At 44.6% G+C, this 22364-nt stretch overlaps 1 protein-coding gene across 8 annotated transcripts in view; it reads left to right on the top strand.

The window, feature by feature from the left end:
• Positions 1-22364, top strand: part of LOC126200108 (protein-tyrosine sulfotransferase-like) — a 971294-nt gene that overhangs the window by 931795 nt on the left and 17135 nt on the right. For all 8 annotated transcript variants that reach the window (XM_049936684.1, XM_049936679.1, XM_049936682.1 and 5 more), the window contains one exon: positions 11887-12140. In XM_049936684.1, the coding sequence (XP_049792641.1) occupies positions 11887-12140 (254 nt within the window). The remainder of the gene's footprint in view (positions 1-11886; positions 12141-22364) is intronic.

Here is a 22364-nt window from a genome sequence, read left to right as displayed (position 1 = left end):
CCCCTCATACATAGTAGTATCCCTGTGGCGTAAAAGTTTTCGTAAACACACACCTACATCGTATGAAGGCGGATTGGGACAAAGTAATATGGATTGTGTGGGTCGAATGTCTCGTGACAGTAAAGGATCGAGTGTTTCATGAGCATTGCAACAGGAACGATATGATAAGAGCCGGCCGAAGTGGCCGTGCGGTTAAAGGCGCTGCAGTCTGGAACCGCAAGGCCGCTACGGTCGCAGGTTCGAATCCTGCCTCGGGCATGGATGTTTGTGATGTCCTTAGGTTAGTTAGGTTTAACTAGTTCTAAGTTCTAGGGGACTAATGACCTCAGCAGTTGAGTCCCATAGTGCTCAGAGCCATTTGAACCATTTTGATATGATAACACGTTGGCAGTGGGAGAACAAAATGAGATGAGTGAAGTATGTTGAAATAGGTCAAGATTGAAATCTAATTCTGTTTTTGAAGGGAACGTGGGACTATTGCATTTTTAAAAATATAGCTATGTTATCTGTTTGTCCTACTAGTAGTTTTTGTATGCTATTGAAGAAGAAATTTTTTAAGTCACTAAAATGCTTTACGGGGCATGTGCACCGTCCTCGGCTCATGCAGCAATTTGTACAATGTTCATTGCATGCTGCATTACGTTACAGTAGATCGTTTGTAATTTTTATGATGACAAGTATTCATCTGAATACTTCCATCTACTGTTCGGTCTAATATTTTCGCATTATTTGTCAGAAAATGTGAAATCTTTGACGGTATTGCCATAACATCTCAACTGCCTGCAAAGAACTTGCTATCCACGAATGAAGTATCCTCGTTATATATGTTTTACAGTTAATAAAGGAAGTTTCTAACCACACTCTTACTCTAGGCAATGCTTTCATGTAGCGAACCAGATAGGTTAATGAAGGTCGAAACTAAAGCAGACGAACTCTAAAAAGGTGTTGTACGCCCTGTGCACTACCTGAGGATGGATTTTGCGCATTTTGGTGATTGTTCTTCCCTTTCATTACCAATCTCGCATTATTGTCCTGATAAAGAACCTGTGGATGTGATTTGCCTTGACATTTCTTCAACGTATGGGTGATCTCAGATGCACGATTCAATGAGTGATTGTGCAGTGCCGCGTGCTTCTTTTTATTTTATTTTATTTTATTTATTTTTTTTTTTTTCAAATGAGAGGCGTGGAAGATGAGACAGACACACAGATTCGGGTTACCGGAGGAACGCCACGTGTCCTCGCTGCTCGACATATCGCGTAGCGTGGTGGTCGTAAGCTGTGAACGATACCGACCTAAGGGTTTCCCTTTGCACGGATCCGACAGTGACAACATGGAGACTCCTGCTGTCGAATAAAGTTGTTGAGTGTGTAAAGAAGTTAGAAGGGAGCATTACTTGTACCTTAGCGTTGAGAGATGGAACAAGGAAGCTCACGTCCAGTGCACGAGGTCATTACACTGAGTATCAGGAAGGATGGGAAAGAAAATTGACTGTCTCCTTTCCAGATGAGTCATACTGAGATTCGTCTTATTCGATTTAAGGGAAACCTCGGAAAATCTAAATATAGGTGGTTGGGCCTGGTTTTGTTCAGCAGTGCTCCTGAATACTCGTCCACTGCTTTACCACTCTCGCTTGGCTCCAGACATGTGTTCGTCTTCTTCATCTGTTACTTCGATGGGGCAGCTAATATGTGAATAACCTTCCTCCTTCTCCGAAGAACACATGTAAGGTATAGGCTGAGACGCATAAAGCACAATATATTACCGACAGTATGGCGCAAGGTACCGAGCGAGATGGCATAGTTGTTAGCACACTGTACTTGCATTCGGTAGGACGACGGTTCAAACCCGTACCCGGCCATCCTGATTTATAAAACTTCCTGGCAGATTAAAACTGTGTGCCGGACCGAGACTCGAACTCGGGACCTTTGCTTTCGCGGGCAAGTGCTCTACCAACTGAGCTACCCAAGCACGACTCACGCCCCGTCCTCACAGCTTTACTTCTGCCAGTACCTCGTCTCCTACCTTCCAAACATTACAGAAGCTCTCCTGCGAACCTTGCAGAACTAGCACTCCTGAAAGAAAGGATATTGCGGAGACATGGCTTAGCCACAGCCTGGGGGATGTTTCTGGAATGAAATTTTCTCTCTACAGCGGAGTGTGCGCTGATATGAAACTTCCTGACAGATTAAAACTGTGTGGCGGACCGAGACTCGAACTCGGGACCTTTGCCTTTCACGGGCAAGTGCTCTACCAACTGAGCTACCCAAGCACGACTCACACCCGGCCTCACAGCAAAGGTGGGCTTCTGTAAAGTTTGGAAGGTAGGAGACGAGGTACTGGCAGAAGTAAAGCTGTGAAGACGGGGCGTGAGTCGTGCTTGGGTAGCTCAGTTGGTAGAGCACTTGCCCGCGAAAGTGGCGCAGTGGTTAACACACTGGACTCGCATTCGGGAGGACGACGGTTCAATCCCCTCTCCAGCCATCCTGATTTAGGTTTTCCGTGATTTCCCTAAATCGTTTCAGGCAAATGCCGGGATGGTTCCTTTGAAAGGGCACGGCCGATCCGTCCCAATCCTTCCCTAACCCGAGCTTGCGCTCCGTCTCTAATGACCTCGTTGTCGACGGGACGTTAAACACTAACCACCACCACCATCGTATTATGACAGACAACGCCGCTAGTTTCTCACGGCATTGATCAGAGCAGGAATTCCCAAGCATACGTATGTGGCGGACATGTTTCGGCAGCTGTCCACGACGGACTGCATCAGTGTTAAATTTGAATTGATATATATCAACTGGGACAAGTGAAAATGTGTGTCCCTACCGGGACTCGAACGTGACATCTCCTGCTTACATTGCAGACGCTGTATCCATCTGAGCCACCAAGGGCACAGAGGATAGGGCGACTGCAGGGACTATCTCGCGCACGCCTCCAGCGAGACCCACATTCTCACCTTATACGTCCACAAACTACACTCGTAGTGTCCGTACCCAACACACTCATTACTCGTGGAAGACATTCTTACCAAGTCCTGTAAGAGTTCGGGTAATATATGTGCATCCGCACAGAAGAGGAAGGTTATGGCCGGTATTGCCAGAACTATATACTTATATGGATCAGTATTGCTCTGTTTCTGCGAGAAGCGGATATCTAGTTAAGTCAGACACGGATTCAGCGTGAGAATTTGTGATACATGGACTGTGTTCAGTGTGTGAATGTGCAACGTGTATCATGAAGTTCAACTGGTATTAATGCAATTTGCAGTGCCTATGCTGTATGATACTGTATATCATATTCTTAATTACCACTTCTTTGGCTAAATGATAAATAAACAGATTTCTTTAAAAAACACACTAGGTTTAAAAATTGTGGAGACAACGGAAAGTTGCACATAGATTAAATAATGGTAAGGCAGAGATTTCTAAACCAGATTTTTCAGTTGCAAAACATTTTTAGGAGCGGATGTGGACTCTGACTCTGGTAGTTTTGGGAGGTGGAAAATTGATGGCTGCAAGACAGGGCTTGTAGAAATCATTGGATTGCATTCGAGTTATTGCATTTACTTGACGGAAGAAGAAAATATGAAAATACTGCAAATGAAACATGAAAAGGAAAATGCAGACGTCTAAAAATGAGGTGACAAAGTACAAAACAGGGAAACATAAATGGCTAAACTGGCTAGCAACTCGCGTGACGAGATAAAGATACGTGCCACCTGCAGGAATATTAGAAACAGCTTTGGAGGAAGGAGAAGGACCTATATGAATATCGAAAGCTCATATAGGAACTCGTTACTGTAACCAGAGAAGCAAAGGCCGAAATGTGAAAGGAATGTGTAGAAGGCCTACACAAAGGGAGCGAACTAGGAGACGGTATTACGAGAAGGGACGGGGCCTTTGATGAATATGAGATACGATACTGCGAAAAAATTTGACAGCGTACTCAAACATCTACATCGACATAAGGCCCCAGGAGTAAATGACATTCCCTTAGAATTACTGATACCCTTTTGAGAACAAACTGTGACAAAACTATTCCGCCTAGTATGAAGATATATGTCACAGGCCAAGTACTGTCAGACTTCAAAAAGAATAAAATTATTACAGTCCCAAAGAAAACATGTGCTACCAGGTGTGAATGTTACTGAATCAGAACCTCAGTTAAACGGATACAACACATCTCCGGGAGTGTCGTCATTTACGGACGTCCCACTGCATTATGAGGTAAAAGAAGATTGCGTTGTAACTTGTAATTTTTTTTAAAAAAACTAATTTAGAGATTAGTTGTTAAAGTTATTCTAACTATAGGTTAAAGAAGTAGTAATTACTACCTTCAGAGATTTTGTTTATGTACGGTACATGGTCAAAAATAAACTTGTCTATGAGTGCAGGTGATCTCAACATTCAGTTGTTCAGTTGAAACTGAAGAGACACTTAAGTCTGAAATCTTTTGCCGTGATCACATGGGATAACCTCGTTTCCCGTCAGGTACACGCTTAACGGGAACAATGCCTTTTTTTCCAGTGCATTACAGCGAAACTTAAAGACTTTTATCTGGATGAGGAAGCCACCGTATCTCGCTGGGTAGTTTCCAGGATTCTTCTGCACATCTCACTAGTTGTGTGAACGATATCCACAGCTGTTGGTAGGTCGGACGACGGCCATTCTTCGTAGCGAACTTAAATGCAAATTCCTTTTGATCTCTTGACTGCGAAAGAAAGCCATTCGAACCTAACCGTTAGTGGTAGCAGACATATCCTCCACCACACACTGGCAAATATCTTGTGGAGTACTGATGTAAATTCAGAGGAGGGCAACCTTATTTTTAATCTTATCAGTGCAGTTAACTTTCAGCATCCTTCCATACTTCCGAAGACCGAGGTAGTAAAAGCCTGAGTGTGTTATGGGGTTTACATTGTGTTTTATAAATGTTTGTATTCATGGGAAGTGGTAAGAAAATGCCAAGTACTACAGGGTGGGGCAAATAAAACAGGTTCGGAGGACAGAGTTCCTGGGTGCAACGAAGCATATAAGAGGGAAGAAAATACAGTACTAACCTGAGTAAGGGAGATGTTGAAAGTGCCCACCATTCTTCTCTTGGCACTTTTAGGTCCTGGTCAGCAAGTTCCTGAAGGCGGATCGAAGCTGGACTGCTGGAATTTCTGCAGACTCTTCTGAAATGTTGTGCTGCAGTTCTTGAAGACTGTGAGGGTTGTTTCGATACGTCTTAAAACTTGAGGTCTTCCCACACAAAGCAACCGCACACTGGCAAATCAGGTGGCCTGAATGGATAGCTAAAGCCGCGACCAGACTGATCTGTGCTAACAAGTCTGTCAAGCGTGAAGACTGGGTAAATGGCGTCTGAGACCAAATGTTTCTAAAACCGAGCTAAGCCGGTTCCACCTCTCTAATCGCCTTTCATCAGCAAAGATCAGTCCACAGTTCGGCCCTCTTGGCCCAGTCAGATACAACGAAAGTCCAAAATACCTGGGAGTCAATCTGGACAGAACTTTAACATACAAAAAACATCACCTTGGCCAAGAAGATACAAACACGAGTGAACCTTGTGAGAAAGCTGGCAGGCAGTACATGGGGAGCAACCACATTAGTCCTCCGAGGAGCATCCCTTGCTCTGGTATACTCTGCAGCAGAATACTGTGCACCAGTTTGGCTCCGAAGCGCCCACGTAGTGAAAGTAGACGTCCAACTGAACTCAGTTGTGAGAATAATTAGTGGTACAGTCCGGTCTACATCTCCCTGCAGGCTACCAGTGCTTTCAAACATCTGTCCACCAGATCTCCGTCGAAAGGATACTCTTTACAACCTATGTCAGCGAGTTTCTGAAAACAACTCGATCCCTCTTCATGACGATTTGCTATTACTGCCTAGGAAACGCCTCAAATCTAGAAGACCAGCATATGAAATGGGAGTCAGAATGGTATCCACAGGATTCGACCAGGACGGAGAGTGGAATCGTGAGTGGCAAGCTACAAGAACCCGAAATCACGAACTTGTAGACAGTCCAACAGGCTTCCACCAACCAAGGGAGGTGTGGGTGCAGTTAAACAGATATCGGACTGAAGAGGGTAGGTGCAAATACAACATACACAAGTGGGGCTTTTCAAGTGACAATGTGTGTGACTGTGGTGACACCCAAACAATGAGCCACATTGTGAATCTGCATCTACATCCATACTCCGCAAGCCACCTGCCGGTGTATGGCGGAGGGTACCTTGAGTACCTCTATCGGTTCTCCCTTCTATTCCAGTCTCCTATTGTTCGTGGAAAGAAGGATTGTCGGCATGCCTCTGTGTGGGCTCTAACCTCTCTGATTTTATCCTCATGGTCTCTTCGCGAGATATACATAGGAGGGAGCAATATACTGCTTGACTTCTCGGTGAAGGTATGTTCTCGAAACTTCAATAAAAGCCCGTACCGAGCTACTGAGCGTCTCTCCTGCAGAGTCTTCCACTGGAGTTTATGTATCATCTCCGTAACGCTTTCGCGATTACTAAATGATCCTGTAACGAAGCGCGCTGCTCTCAGTTGGATCTTCTCTATCTCTTCTAACAACCCTATCTGGTACGGATCCCAAACCGCTGAGAAGTATTCAGGCAGTGGGCGAACAAGCGTACTGTAACCTACTTGCTTTGTTTTCGGATTGCCTTTCCTTAGGATTCTTCCAATGAATCTCAGTCTGGCATCTGCTTTACCGATGATTAATTTTATGTGATCATTCCATTTTAAATCACTCCTAATGCGTACTCCCAGATAATTTATGGAATTAACTGCTTCCAGTTGCTGACCTGCTATTTTGTAGCTAAATGTTAATGGATATATCTTTCTATGTATTCGCAGCACATTACACTTGTCTACATTGAGATTCAATTGCCATTCCCTGCACCATGCGTCAATTCGCTGCAGATCCTCCTGGATATCAGTACAATTTTCCATTGTTACAACCTCTCGATATACCACAGCATCATCCGCAAAAAGCCTCAGTGAACTTCCAATGTCATCCACAAGGTCATTTATGTATATTGTGAATAGCAACGGTCCTACGACACTCCCCTGCGGCACACCTGAGATAAGTCTTACTTCGGAAGACTTCTCTCCATTGAGAATGACATGCTGCGTTCTGTTATATAGAAACTCTTCAATCCAATCACATAATTGGTCTGATAGTCCATACGCTCTTACTTTGTTCATTAAACGACTTTGGGGAACTGTATCGAACGCCTTGTGGAGGTCAAGAAACACGGCATCTACCTGGGAACTCGTGTCTATGGCCCTCTGAGTCTCGTGGACGAATAGCGCGAGCTGGGTTTCACACGATCGTCTTTTTCGAAACCCATGCTGATTCCTACAGAGTAGATGTCTAGTCTCCAGAAAAGTCATTATACTCGAACATAATACGTGTTCCAAAATTCTACAACTGATAGACGTTAGAGATATAGGTCTATAGTTCTGCACATCTGTTCGATGTCCCTTCTTGAAAACGGGGATGACCTGTGCCCTTTTCCAATCCTTTGGAACGCAACGCTCTTCTAGAGACCTACGGTACACCGCTGCAAGAAGGGGGTCAAGTTCCTTCGCGTACTCTGTGTAAAATAGAACTGGTATCCCATCAGGTCTAGCGGCCTTTCCTCTTTTGAGCGATTTTAATTATTTCTCTATCCCCCTGTCGTCTATTTCAATATCTACCATTTTGTCGTCTGTGCGACAATCTAGAGAAGGAACTACAGTGCAGTCTTCCTCTGTGAAACTGCTTTGGAAAAAGACATTTAGTATTTCAGCCTTTAGTCTGTCATCCTCTGTTTCAGTACCATTTTGGTCACAGTGTGTCTGGACATTTTGTTTTGATCGAATTGATATAAAATTCAGCTTTAGTGCTTACCGTTTTCGGGATCCAGTGAATGTCCAATCAGACGCTTCCCTGGTGGCATTGAGAAGCTCCATCAAGCATCCCACGAGGCACTCCGCTGGCTCGAGTCCATCAACATCCGAGTGTAGAGCCGTTTTATAACTTGTGTACTGTATATAATTTCACATGTTCATTTTTGTACATATTTCTTCGTTTTGCTAAATGTGTATTACTGTAATTGATGAATACGATAATAATAATCTCTCTCTCTCTCTCTCTCTCTCTCTCTCTCTCTCTATTCGTTTAGTCGGTTCCGACTCTTCGTGACCCCATGAACCAAATCACGCCACTTTTTCCTGTCTTGCACTTTCTCCCGTAGACCTTCCAGGTTGGAACACATTGCTTCTGTGATGCCATCGATCCATCTCATCCTCTGACGTCCTCTTCTTCTAGTTCCTTCAATCTTCCCCAGCATTAATGTTTTTTTCCAGCGAGGCATGCCTTCGCATTGTGTGTCCAAAGTAGGTCAGCTTTTGTTTTAAGATTAGACCTTCCAGGGAGAAATCTGGTTTAATTTGCTCCAATATTGATCTGTTGGTTCTCTTTGCCGTCCATGGAACTCTAAGAAGTTTCCTCCAACACCACAATTCGAAGGAGTCAATTCTTCGCCGTTCAGCCTTTCTAATGGTCCAGGTCTCACATCCATACATCACAACTGGAAAGACCATAGCCCTCACAATACGGATCTTTGTTGCTAGTGTTATATCTCTGGACCTTATAACCTTGTCGAGGTTTGACATCGCCTGTCTTACCGAGCAACAGGCGTCTCCGGATTTCATGGCTGCAGTCACCGTCAGCAGAGATCTGGGAACCGAGATAACTGAATGTGGTCACTACCTCCATGGTTTCTCCTGCTATATCCCATGAATTGGTAGGTGTAGTTGCCATAATTTTCGTTTTCTTCACATTCAGCATAAGACCGGCCTTTTCACTTTCGTCTTTCACCTTCAGTAAGAGTGTTCTCAATTCTTCTTCACTTTCTGCCAACAGGATCGTATCATCCGCGTACCTGAGGTTGTTTACATTTATTCCAGCTATTTTAATTCCTGTTTCTCCTTCATCTAGCCTCGCATTCCTCATGACATGTTCTGCATACAGATTAAATAAGTACGGTGACAGTATGCAGCCTTGCCGGACCCCTTTCTGAATCTTTATCCATTTCGTTGCTCCATACATAGTTCTCACCGTGGCTTCTTGGTCAAGGTATAAACTCCGTATCAGATGAATGAGGTGATCTGGTACACCCATGTTTTTCAGTACGTTCCATAATTTGTTGTGATCGACGCAGTCAAAGGCTTTGGCGTAGTCAATAAAGCAGAGGTACACATCTTTCTGGAATTCTCTCGCTTTTTCCATAATCCACCGAATGTTAGCAATTTGATCTCTAGTTCCTCTTCCTTTCCTAAATCCAGCTTGTTCTTCTGGCAGCTCTCGATCTAGATATTGGCGAAGTCTATTTTGTAAGATTTTCAACATAACTTTGCTAGCATGTGAAATAAGTGCGATTGTTCGGTAATCTGAGCATTCTTTAGAACTTTTCTTCTTTGGAATGGGTATGAATACTGATATTTTCCAGTCTTCTGGCCACTGCTGCGTGATCCATATTTTTTGACATATTGAGTGCAGCACTTTCACTGCATCCTTTCCAGTGACTTTAAACAATTCTGCTGGTATTTCATCATGTCCACTAGTTTTGGTATCAGCCATATTTTCGAGGGCCCACTGGATTTCGCTCTCCAAAATATCTGGCTCTAGTTCAAAATTAACATTAACATCAGCAGTAGGAGCCCTGTCATGACGCAGTTCTTTCTTGTATAGGTCTTCTACATATTCTGCCCATCTTTCCTTAACATCCTCTGCTTCACTCAGATCTTTCCCGTTTCTATCTTTTATCATTCCAATTTTTGCCTGGAATTTTCCTTTAATTTCTCTAATTTTCTTATAAAGATCTCTTGTCTTCCCCATTACGCTACTATCTTCAACTTCCTTGCACTGTTCATGAAAGAATATACCTCTTCTAGCTAATTTCTGAAAATCTTTATTTAATTCAAACATAGCTGATCTATCTCCCTTGATTTTTGCTTTCCTTCGTTCTTCTGCAACTTGCAGTGCCTCAACTGATAGCCATCTAGCCTTCTTACTGTTCCTTTTCTTGGGAATGTGTTTCTCTGCGGCCTCCTTGACAGTATTAGCTACTTCTGTCCACATCTCTTGCGAGCTTTTGTCCTCCAGCTGTAATACATTAAATCTGTTTTGTACCTCTACAGCATAGTCGGAGGGTATAGAGTTAAGGTCGTATCTGCAAGTTGGGATACTTTTTGCTACATTCTGAAGTTTCAGCTGAAATTTCGCAATCAGGAGCTCATGATCTGATCCGCAGTCAGCCCCAGGTCTTGTTGTAGCTGACTGAACCGCGCTCTTCCACCTCTGATTACAAAGTATGTAATCAATTTGGTTCCGGTGTTGGCCATCTGGCGAGGTCCAGGTATATAGGCGTCGTTTTGGTAGTTGAAACAGTGTACTAGTAATTATCAATGAATTTTCTTGGCAGAATTCTAGGAGTCTCTGTCCAGCTTCATTTGTTGTACCAAGACCATATTTCCCTGTTATACCTTCTACAGCTTCATTTCCCACTTTTGCATTCCAATCTCCAACTATGAAGACGATATCCTTTTTTGGTGTTGACAGTAGTAATTCTTGTAAATCTCCATAGAACTGGTCAATAATTTCCTTTTCAGCATCGGTTGTTGGTGCATAAACTTGAATTACTGTGATGTTGAGGGGCTGACCTTGAAGTCTGATGGACATCATTCTATCATTTTTATATTTGCATCCCATCACAGCTTTTCTCACTTTATCACTAACTATGAATGCTACTCCATTACTTCTGTAGTTATCGTGCCCAGAATAATACACCATATGGCCATCCGAAGCAAATTCTCCCATGCCAGTCCACCTCATTTCACTTATTCCCAATATGTCGATATTAATTTTCTCCAGCCGGCCGAAGTGGCCGTGCGGTTACAGGCGCTGCAGTCTGGAACCGCAAGACCGCTACGGTCGCAGGTTCGAATCCTGCCTCGGGCATGGATGTTTGTGATGTCCTTAGGTTAGTTAGGTTTAACTAGTTCTAAGTTCTAGGGGACTAATGACCTCAGCAGTTGAGTCCCATAGTGCTCAGAGCCATTTGAACCATTTAATTTTCTCCATTTCTCTTTTCACTATGTCTAGTTTTCCTTGATACATGGATCTTACATTCCATGTTTCTATGCAGTGCTTCTCTTTGCACCATTTTACTCTTCGTGAAGCTCCTCTCAACCTGGTTCCCCCCGGAGATCCGATCGGGGAACTTGAAACTCCGGAACATTTTGAGCTGAGCGAAGCCATGGGGTTTTCTTGGGATAGTTCAGTGGTGGTTTCCCGTTGCCTTCCACTGTCCTCCAACTCCTATCTGCTCACCGACTCAGTTTCCCGCTGGGGTTGGCTACCCAACCTTCCGCTGAGTTGCTCGGCTTAACAGGGGCACCACGTGTTGTTGAAGTTGGAGAATTGAGGTGACAGAGGCTGTGAGAACTCTCTTGCTGAGTTCTTGTAATCGCGTATCACCCCCATTTTATGCCAGTGTCTCATGATGTCTGCAGAGACCCCCCCAGGTCATTTCCTGGGCCCGATAATAATAATAATTATAATAATTGGGTAAATGTGCTCCAGGGTTCGGCCAGCTGTATGGGCAGTTGCTCTATCCTGTTGCAAGTAACCGTACGTCTTTTCCTCCTCCATTAATGCTGCCATAAATTCACGTCCAATCGTACCCACTCGTCCGGGCCACTTTTATTTGCCCCACCCTGTACTTCGGGTTGTTGTTGACAGCTGCGCTTTGTTGCCTATTGTTGATCAATGGGACATTGGCTTCGACGATGGTTTTGTTGACTGAGACAGCGACGGTAACGCTTGCCGCAGGTGACGATAACGGGCTTCGACCTGACGAGCTACCGGCAGTGCCTGGGCAAGTGGAACTCGGCGGTACACGTGATGCACGGCCAGTGCCGAGAGGTGGGGCCGTCGCGCTGCCTCATGGTGCCGTACGAGCAGCTGGTGCTGCACCCTCGCCAGTGGATGGCGCGCGTCCTCAAGTTCCTCGACGTGCCCTGGAACGAGTCTGTGCTGCATCACGAGGAGCTCATCAACAAGCCGGGCGGCGTCTCCCTCTCCAAGTGAGTACCGCGTGGCTACGCCGAGGTCTTTCTCACCATTATCAGCCATTTTCGGTGCCATTCTGTTCGCGTATTGAGTGAGGGCCTGTCTCTTTACTTCTGCACGAATCCTAATCTCTGTCTCATCTCGTTCTCGTGGTCCTAGGCGAGACTGCAACGGTGGCAGCCTAATAGTCGTACAGTCTTTCCTTGAGTACAGGTTCTCTAAATTTTTCCAATAAAATTTCGAGAGAATGACGCCCTCTTCCTTTCAAGAATTACATTTTGTTTCCCGAACATCTCTGCTACACTTTCATATGGACAGTGCCGGACTAGCTGTGAGTCTCTGAATTTGTACCGTGGCTTTTGTTGTGGGTACTCGATGAGTAGTCCAATCTCAGGAACACTGTAATCTACACTCATGCTCATAAATTAATTGCAGAATGTGTGCCACACAGCGTGGCACTACACCTCTTCCTCTTTCTGAGTTCAACATCTCATTCATTATGGAGGGATGCTGACTCAGTTTTTCTGGATAGCAACAAATGGGAAGTTGCGGTACAGAAAATGGCCCAGAGATCACCTGTGTGTGTGTGTATGTGTGTGTAGTGTGTGTGTAGTGTGTGAACAGATAGTGAGATATGAGTGAACAATGTGGCAGTACATTATTTAATAAGTTATTTGTAAAAAAAAAGTATTGTATACCAGGAGTAAATCTGATGATTGTCTCTAACTAGAAGTCTGTAAATATATGTGTATACGAATTAGTTTATTTTAAATTGATCTAAATTTGTAAATTCTTTAACATGTTCTATAGCCTTGTAAAAAGAGATCTACGGATGAATGAAGCTGCTACTACTACTACTACTACTAAAACTGGCGCTAACAGCATAGGCACATAGGCAACAAACACGACACAGATCTGTAAGACCACGGTATTGGTGATAAATTGAGAAAACTGTCCCGAAACACATGTGCTACAAAACGCCACTGTTTCCTGCGCAAGTACCACGACATCAGTATGGGATATGATCACCATGCCAGGCCGCACCAGCTGCTGGGATATAGCCTCCCATCCTTGCACCAGTTCCTGTCAGAGCTCCTGAAGTATCGTAGTGGTTTGAAGACGTGCAGCGATACGTCGACCGAGAGCATTCCTGACGTGCTCGATGGGGTTTAGGTCCGGAGAACAGGCAGGCCATTCCATTCGCCTGATACCTTCTGTTTCAAGGCAGCTCGTCAGGGTCGTGCGTTATCACCCATCAGGAGGAAGGTGGGATCCACTGCACTCCTGAAAAGGCTGACATACTGGTGCAAAATGACGTCCCGATGCACGTGACCTGTTACAGTTCCTCCGTGAAATACATACAGGAGTGTACGTGCACCAGTCATAATCCCACCTCACACCACCAAACCACCACCTCCATACAGGTCCCTTTCAAGGACATTAAGGGGTTGGCATCTGGTTCCTGGTTCAGGCCAGATGAAAACCCGGCGAGAACCACTGTTTAGAGTATACCTGGAGTCGTCCGTGAACATAACCTGGGACGACTGTTCCAATGACTATGTACTGTGTTCTTGACACCAGGGTTTAAGGGCTCTCTTGTGACCATTGGTCAGTGGAACGCATCTTGCAGGCCTCCGGACGAATAAACCATGTCTGTTCAGTCGTCTGTAGACTGTGTGTCTGGAGACAACTGTTCCAGTGGCTGCAGTAAGGTCCCGAGCAAGGCTACCTGCAGTACTCCGTGGCAGTCTGCGGGCACTGATGGTGAGGTATCGGTCTTCTTGTGGTGTTGTACACTGTGGACGTCCCGTACTGTAGCGCCTTGACACGTTTCCTGTCTGCTAGAATCGTTGCCATAATCTTGAGATCACACTTTGTGGCACACAGAGGGCCCGTGCTACGACCTGCTGTGTTTGAGCAGCCTACAATCGCCTTGGTATCCTACCCCTCATAACGTCATCAGTATGTGTTCTTTGAGCCATTTTCAACACAGTCACTGTCATACCCCGAGGTGATTCAAACCCGCAAACCGCCCACCAGGGCGTTGTTTCACCATGTATCAGCATTATCCTTAATTTATGAGCATGAGGTCGTACTAGCGTCTCCTACAGACAAACGCACTGCATTGTCCCAGAATCCTTCCAAAAATCCAAGTTGTCTGTTTTCCGTTTCTTAACAATAAATCCACGTGATCGCTCCCTTTCCTATCTCCTCCTAATGGTACTTCTAAATACCTATCCGATGTGACGCCCGAAAAAGGTTCACCGCCAATCTCTTAATATCGGGTTCTATCTTTTGGCTATATGCACTATCTTACATTTATCAGCATCTAAACTGACACGCCCATTCTCAAACCACACAGCCGGCCGAAGTGGCCGTGCGGTTAAAGGCGCTGCAGTCTGGAACCGCAAGACCGCTACGGTCGCAGGTTCGAATCCTGCCTCGGGCATGGATGTTTGTGATGTCCTTAGGTTAGTTAGGTTTAACTAGTTCTAAGTTCTAGGGGACTAATGACCTCAGCAGTTGAGTCCCATAGTGCTCAGAGCCATTTGAACCATTTGAACCATCAAACCACACACCTTGCTATTAGCCGTAATTATTCACACAATATGGTGCCAAAAGACATCAGCAGCTTCTGTACAGCGAGGTATACAGTGGGCAGAAAGTACCCTCATTGATCTTTGCCTATGTGTCCGTTGGAACAAACTGAGCTTGGTTGTGTCAGTCAGCTGCAATGGACAGAGAGGCAAAGATCATTGAGGGTACTTGTTGCCCACTGTACACTCTGCTGTACAGAAGCTGTTGTTGCCTTTTGGCACTATACTGTGTGAATAATTACGGTTAACAGTAAGGTGTGTGGTTTGAGGATGGGCGTGTCAGCCCGAAAACGGTAACCACTACAGCTGAATTTTATATCAGCTCAACTGAGACGGAGGAACTAAACTATTATCCAATTTTCTCATATAAAGCAAGTTCCCATTCGTTACCCCAAGCATAAATGTTGTCAAAGTTTTCATGCAATTCGTTACCGTCGTCCAACGTCCATACTTTTCAGTAGACAACAACATCGTCAGCGAACAATATCGCAGTGCTGCTGATTCTTTTATGATAAATCGTTTGTTTATACTGAGACTGCATTTGTGGTTTCCTGTCAGAGAGGTCACAGTTCGTAGTAATTGACGGAAAGTCATCGAGTAAAACAGAAGTGATTTCCGGCGTTCCCCAAGATAGTGTTATAGGCTCTTTGCTGTTCCTTATCTATATAAACCATTTGCGAGACAATCTGAGCATCCGTCTTAGGTTGTATGCAGATGACGACGTCGTTTATCGACTAATAAAGTCGTCAGAAGATCAAAACAAACTTCAAAACGATTTAGAAAAGATATCTTAGTGGTGTGAAAACTGGCAGTTGACCCTAAACAACGAAAAGTGTGAGGTCATCCACATGAGTGCTAAAAGGAACGCGTTAAACTTCGGTTACACGATAAATCAGTCAAATCCTAAAGCCGTAAATTCAACTAAATACCCAGGTATTACAATAACGAACTACTTAAGTTGGAAGGAACACGTATAAAATGTTATGGGGAAGGCTAACCAAAGACTGCGTTTTATTGGCAGGACACACAGAAAATGTAACAGACCTACTAAGGAGACTGCCTACACTACGCTTGTCCGTCCTCTTTTAGAATACTGCTGCGCTGTGTGCGATCCTTACCAGATAGGACTGACGGAGTACATCGAAAAAGTTCAAAGAAAGGCAGCACGTTTTGTATTATCGCGAAATATGGGAGAGAGTTTCACAGAAATGATACAGAATCTGGGCTGGACATCATTAAAACAAAGGCGTTTTTCATTGCGACGGAATCTTCTCACGAAATTCAAATCACCAACTTTCACCTCCGAATGCGAAAAATTTTGTTGACACCGACCTACGTAGGGAAAACGATCACCACGATAAAATATGGGAAATCAGAACTCGAACAGAAAGATGTAGGTGTTCATTATTTCCGCGCGCAATACGAATTGGAATAATGAGAATTGTGAAGGTGGCTCGATGTACCCTCTGCCAGGCATTTAAATGTGATCTGCAGAGTATCCATGTAGATGTAAATTTAGAGAAGATTAGAAACTCTTTTACGCTTCCGCCGGCCGAAGTGGCCGTGCGGTTAAAGGCGCTGCAGTCTGGAACCGCAAGACCGCTACGGTCGCAGGTTCGAATCCTGCCTCGGGCATGGATGTGTGTGATGTCCTTAGGTTAGTTAGGTTTAAGTAGTTCTAAGTTCTAGGGGACTGTTGACCACAGCAGTTAAGTCCCATAGTGCTCAGAGCCATTTGAGCCATTTACGCTTCCGTGGGGCGTACCCGATGTTAGTCTCATTCCTTCTGAACCTTCACCGTTCAGTATAAGCACTTGGTTCTCCCAGACTAATTTCCGTCGAGCCGATCACAAATTCAAATGGCTCTACGCACCTAACTAACCTAAGGACATCACACACATCCATGCCCGAGGCAGCATTCGAACCTGCGACCGTAGCAGTCGCGCGGTTCCAGACTATAGCGCCTAGAACCGCTCGGCCGCTTCGGCCGGCGGAAGCGTAAAAGAGCTTCTAATCTTCTCTAAATCTACATCTACATGGATACTCTGCAAATCACATTTAAGTACCTGGCAGAGGGTTCATCGAACTACCTTCAGAATTCTCCATTATTCCAATCTCGTATAGCGCGCGGAAAGAATGAACACATATATCTTTCAGTACTATCTCTGATTTCCCTCATTTATCGTGGTGATCGTTCCTCCCTACGTAGGTCGGTGTCAACAAAATATTTTCGCATTCGGAGGTGCAAGTTGGTGATTGGAACATAGTGAGAAGATTCTGTCGCAACGAGAAACGCCCATCTTTTAATGTTGTCCAGCCCAAATCCTGTATCATTTCTGTGAAACTCTCTCCCATATTTCGCGATAATACAAAGCGTGCTGCCTTTCTTTGAACTTTTTCGATGTACTCCGTCAGTCCTATCTGGTAAGGATCCCAAACCGCGCAACAGTATTCTAAAAGAGGACGGACAAGCGTTGAGTAGGCTGTCTCCTTAGTCGGTCTGTTACATTTTCTAAGTGTCGTGCCAATAAAACGCAGTGTTTGGTTAGCCTTCCCTACAACATTTTCTGTGTGTTCCTTCCAATTTAAGTTGTTCGATCACATATGTACGAAAATACTCCGTATGACAACATTATAGTTAGCAGCCGAGATGTGCCACAGTGTGGAACGCGTTTCGGAAAACTAGGGAGACGGAATCTGGCTGTTTCCTTGCATCTATTGTTTCAAAGATGTCGTGTATCGATATACCATTATATTACAAAAATGGCTTTTTGTGGATGGATACCGATTTGTTTCTTCAGAAACTTAATGTTTGACCTTGTGCCAATACGATTCTGCAACAGACTGTGTGTGTGTGTGTGTGTGTGTGTGTGTGTGTGTGTGTGTGTGTGTGTGTCACTGATCATGAGCGTTTGTTGCAGGGTATGAAGTATTGCAAGAAAATAGTTGTATCCAATGAGGGTAGCAACAAGAAAGAAAAGGTAGCGTCGTACCCACAGGTACCGAATGATGAAGTGCAGCTGTTACACTCGACATTTATCCGAGGGAATATGGACACAAATCACCATTTGGCTCCCCTGGTTTAAGTTTGACACCAAGCGAAGTTGTTTAGTTCTAAACACAGTGGACTGGAATTTGTAACGAGCAGGTTTGAAGTACTCGTCTTAAGATGAGGTTTCCGGTGATTTACGTTAATGACGTACATGGACACGACACGGCTATCGGTTTTTTTGTAATTTTTTTATATTTATGACACGTGAAGTTCAGAACTCAAATAGCACTCTCACAAAGCAGTTCCATGCAAATTTGAAAGTTTTCCGACCCTGTTTAATACACTAAAATAAGGCAGATTTTTCGACATAAGAGTTTGGAGCTGTGTGAGAGTGGTCGGTTGCCACATGGAAGCGTGACTTCGTTTTTCTACGAGCACTTTCTTCAAGCGTAGAATTCATAGAGATCAGAAGAAATCGGTAGCGCTCGAGATTGGTAATCGCTGGATCGACTCTCGTTTTGGTCATTATTGCTTTCGTTTTTTTTCGTTCATTTCGCATATCTACGTCATTTAAATATAAAATTCATCAGATATATGCTAATTAATACATCGAACTGAATTTTTTGCATAATCTTCTTCTTATTATATCTAATTTCCATTCTTGATTACCGATCTGGTTATCAAAGGTACTTAAATTTTGCACTTCATTGAAATGTTCATCGAAAATAGAGGTTTGTTTAAAAATTTGATTCCATCAGCAACTGAACTGTATTCTCCACGTGTCAGGCGAGCTCACTACCCCAACGCCACACTGCTTGTTCAAAAGAAAGAGAGCGTACTTAATCTTATTAAATGTGGTCGGCGAAGTTCAAAGTCAATTTACTCGACAATTTTTGAGAGTTTAATCGGATTGCTTTGAGAATGTGGTATTTGAGTTGTCAATTCCACGTACCATAAATACAAGCCGGCCGCTGTGGTCGAGCGGTCCTAGGCGCTTCAGTCCGCAACCACGCGGCTGCTACGGTCGCAGGTTCCAATCCTGCCTCTGGCATGGATGTGTGTGATGTCCTTAGGTTAGTTAGGTTTAAGTAGTTCTAAGTCTAGGGGACTGATGACCTCAGATGTTAAGTCCTATATTGCTTAGAGCCATTTGAAACATAAATAAAAAAATTACAAAAATCTGATTCTCGTGTGACCTCCTTGTCAGTGCCAATGGCGGGATGATTCGTTCGCAGTAGGACGCGGCCGATTTCGTGCCCCGTGCTTTTCCAGACGTATTTTGTGCTCCGCATCTAATGGCCTCTTAGGGGAGCCGGATTTACGTATCGGCCACGCAGGTCCGCGCGCCTAGGGCGCCGGGAGGAAACGGCCCTGCCGAGTTGCGCCTTGGTGTCACCGCTCGTAATTTCCGGACAACTGGAGGAAAAAAAATTCGCATACAAGTTGATATTGCTTTGACTGTCAGTTATCACGGAATGTGTTAGCTGTTATTCTTTGTTTAAAAAAACGTAGTCTGTGTAAGACGAAGAGTGGCACGAAGAAGCCAAATGGCTCACAAAACTGGAACAGAAACGAACTATTCAACTAAAAAAGCAAGATACCGTCCATGCTTATACAGTCGGCTAACCAGAATGGAAAATGTTCGAATAGTACACAAAAAAGGCGAATATATCCTATGCGGAATAGGGATGTAAAAGAAGGGAACCCACATTTCAACTTATCTGGCAGTCTCAAAAACATTTAAATCAAAACATCTTGACATATTTGTAAACGTAGGCTTCCGCGGCCGTTGTCACAGTCAATAAAATTCTTCTGGGTTTGAGGCCGCATTCTTATCTGTAAAATTCCGACAGGTACCTGCATGCATCCTCCCGCCACCATCCTACGCAAAAGAATCCGGCCCTGCAAACTTTAACTAAGAGAGCCTACAGGATCAGAGATGAACACAACTTGCAAGATGAACTACAGAACGTCAGGTCCATTCTTGGAGCTAATGGCTACGACATGAGGATGATACACAAAACCATGGCACCGAAGGAAGAAGACAATAGGGAAATGCAGAACGAAACACAGAACACCGTCGTGCTACCATATGTACAAAGGGTTACTGAACGTCTGGGCAAAATTCTCTGTCGGGCAGGCATTAAGCCAGGGCTTAACAACTGGCCGGTTTTGAGCGCGAGTACTCGCGTCTGCTCAGGCACGTGCTCGCGAGCAGCTGCAAGGTCGCGGAGTACGGAGGGAGGGGAGGGAGGGGAAATGCGCGCGCACGTATGAATTATGAATAGGACCGCAGCGAGCCTATTGAATACGCGCCGACTGTGTAACGTTTAAAGTACTACGATCAGCTCTAACAGTCACTTCGCTGGTTAAGAATCATGTCAAGTCGCCATTGTGTAACTCCAACCATGCTTTCGCAGTTCAACCCCCATTGGGAGGAATTGTATCTGTTTACTGAAAAAGATGGTGTTGCAAAATGTTTAGTATGTCACAAAACGCTGAATTCTTTTACGAAATTTAATTTGCAGTGACATTATATGTCGTACCACGCGAAAGACTACGGACGTGGAAAATGTTTTTGACCAGATCGTGCACAGGAAGTTATTAAACATAAAAGGAAGCTATCCGAAGAAGATCTGGAGGACGAAGAAAAATCAATTGAGGCAGCTCTCAGAGTGGGTTACAAAATTGCTTTGCTTTTAGCAAAATCCCTGCGCCCCTTAACTGATAGCGATTTAATAAAAGAATGTTTGGTAGTTGCAGCGGAACATTTGTGTCCATCTCAAGTTGAACAGTTTCGGGTTGTGCCATTATCTAACATGACCATTATGCGTCGCATACAGGACATGGCAGACGACGTCCAGAGCCAGCTTGCAAATATCTGTTAAGATTTTATGGCGTATTCTCTAGCTCTGGACGAAAGTGTTGATATCACTGGAACAGCGCAGCTTGCCATATTTATTAGAGGTGTTAACAGAGATCTTCAGGTGAGGGAGGAGCTCCTCGATGTAGTAGCCATGAAGAATACTACAATCGGAGGTGATATTTTAAGTAGTGTTGAAGAAAGTGTTGAAAATATAGGATTGTCGTCGAATTCTTTAGTTTCAGTGTCTACAGATGGTAGAGGCATGCACTAAGCTAATAAAATTATGTGGCACCTGTACATTCTCCTTTATTTGTTTCATTTGTCGCAGTAATAATTCATGAGTGATATCCCTGCAGGTGGCCGCGGATTTACATTGACTGGCGGCAGCTGTTGTGTACCCCACTTGACTCTCCCCACTCTCCGCTCTCGTCCGGTAGTGGGGGTAGCGTGCTCGCACTGCTCCGTGCTCGCGCCTTGCTGCTCACAGCTTGCTCCGCGAGCACGTATGTTGTGAAGCCCTGCATTAAGCTGATGTTTCGTAGCAACAACAAAATAAAAGACGTTCTGGGCTCGACGAAAGATTCTATTGACAAGTTTCATCCCGCCGGAGTTTACGAAAAAGGGTGCTAATGTGGACTGGTGTATGTAGGTGAGACTGGGCGTCCAATAAGCACGAGGTTAACAGAACATGAGAGATATATCCACCTCAAACAATGCAACAAATCAGCGGTGGCAGAACATCAGGAACAGTGCAGGATGAAGATCGAATTTCGAGAGGCCTGCGTACTGGCGAAACAGCCGTTTAGTTTGAGGAGTGAGATTAGAGAGGCTGTAGAAATAGCCAAGCAGCACGACAGTATGAATAGAGAAGACGGGTACCGACTCCCAGCGTCTTGGCTGCCAGCTGTGACAGCTTTGCGGATGGACAACATACTCTCGCCGAGCAACAGGCGCGCGGTGGGCCACAGCGGCGGAGGGTACACAGAGCGCTGACGTGGCCTAGTCGATACTAGGCGGTTAGTAAGCAACGCTACGCTGTAGTCGCCGCTCAGTCTCCTATCCGCCGATTTCCACCAATGGCAAACAGTAAAGGAAACTCCAATGGAAAACGCCCATTTCCGCCAATGACAACACGCAATGCAAAGACCAATAAAGTGAACTCCTAATACCCTTCCTCCTCACCCTCACATCCAATGACAGCACTCCTCTATAGTATATAAGTATCCAAACTAGTGCTCATTCAGCAGTTAGCAATACACCCTGAGGAAGACGCCTTGCAACAGTCGCCGAAACGTCGGAATGCTACAGATGACAATGCGGCCTCAAACCCAGAAGAATTTTATTGACTATCTTGACACATTCGCCCTGTTTTACTTGTTAGTGTTAGTACCGATGTCACGTAATATATTCCAAAGTATCAAGTAAAGTACACGATACGTGATGTCATGTCGTATAACATGACACAAGCCATCATGTCATCCTACATGGCATTTGTAATGTCATGCAAAATGACACAACGTGTCATTAAAGGTTGGCATGTATTCATTCCACTTAGGGATACTTCGTATTGTACATGCACGTCCGCTCTCGCATACTTCCTATTGTAGATGCATCCCACTTTCGAGAAGCACATAAATTTGTGTGTATTCTTACAGCCCTCGCCATACATGTGACAGGGGGTGGGTCTAAGAGGGCTCACTGCGCTGGGAAAGGAGGGTTAACTCTTAAAAAAAAACGCGTATATGTGAAGATATTTTGATTTAAATGCATTTGAAGCTGCCAG

Source organism: Schistocerca nitens, chromosome 1, assembly GCF_023898315.1.
Source record: "Schistocerca nitens isolate TAMUIC-IGC-003100 chromosome 1, iqSchNite1.1, whole genome shotgun sequence".
Classification (NCBI taxonomy): Eukaryota; Metazoa; Arthropoda; class Insecta; order Orthoptera; family Acrididae; genus Schistocerca; species Schistocerca nitens.
Note: the sequence above shows the minus strand (reverse complement) of the source record. Positions and strands in the feature narration are given on the sequence as shown.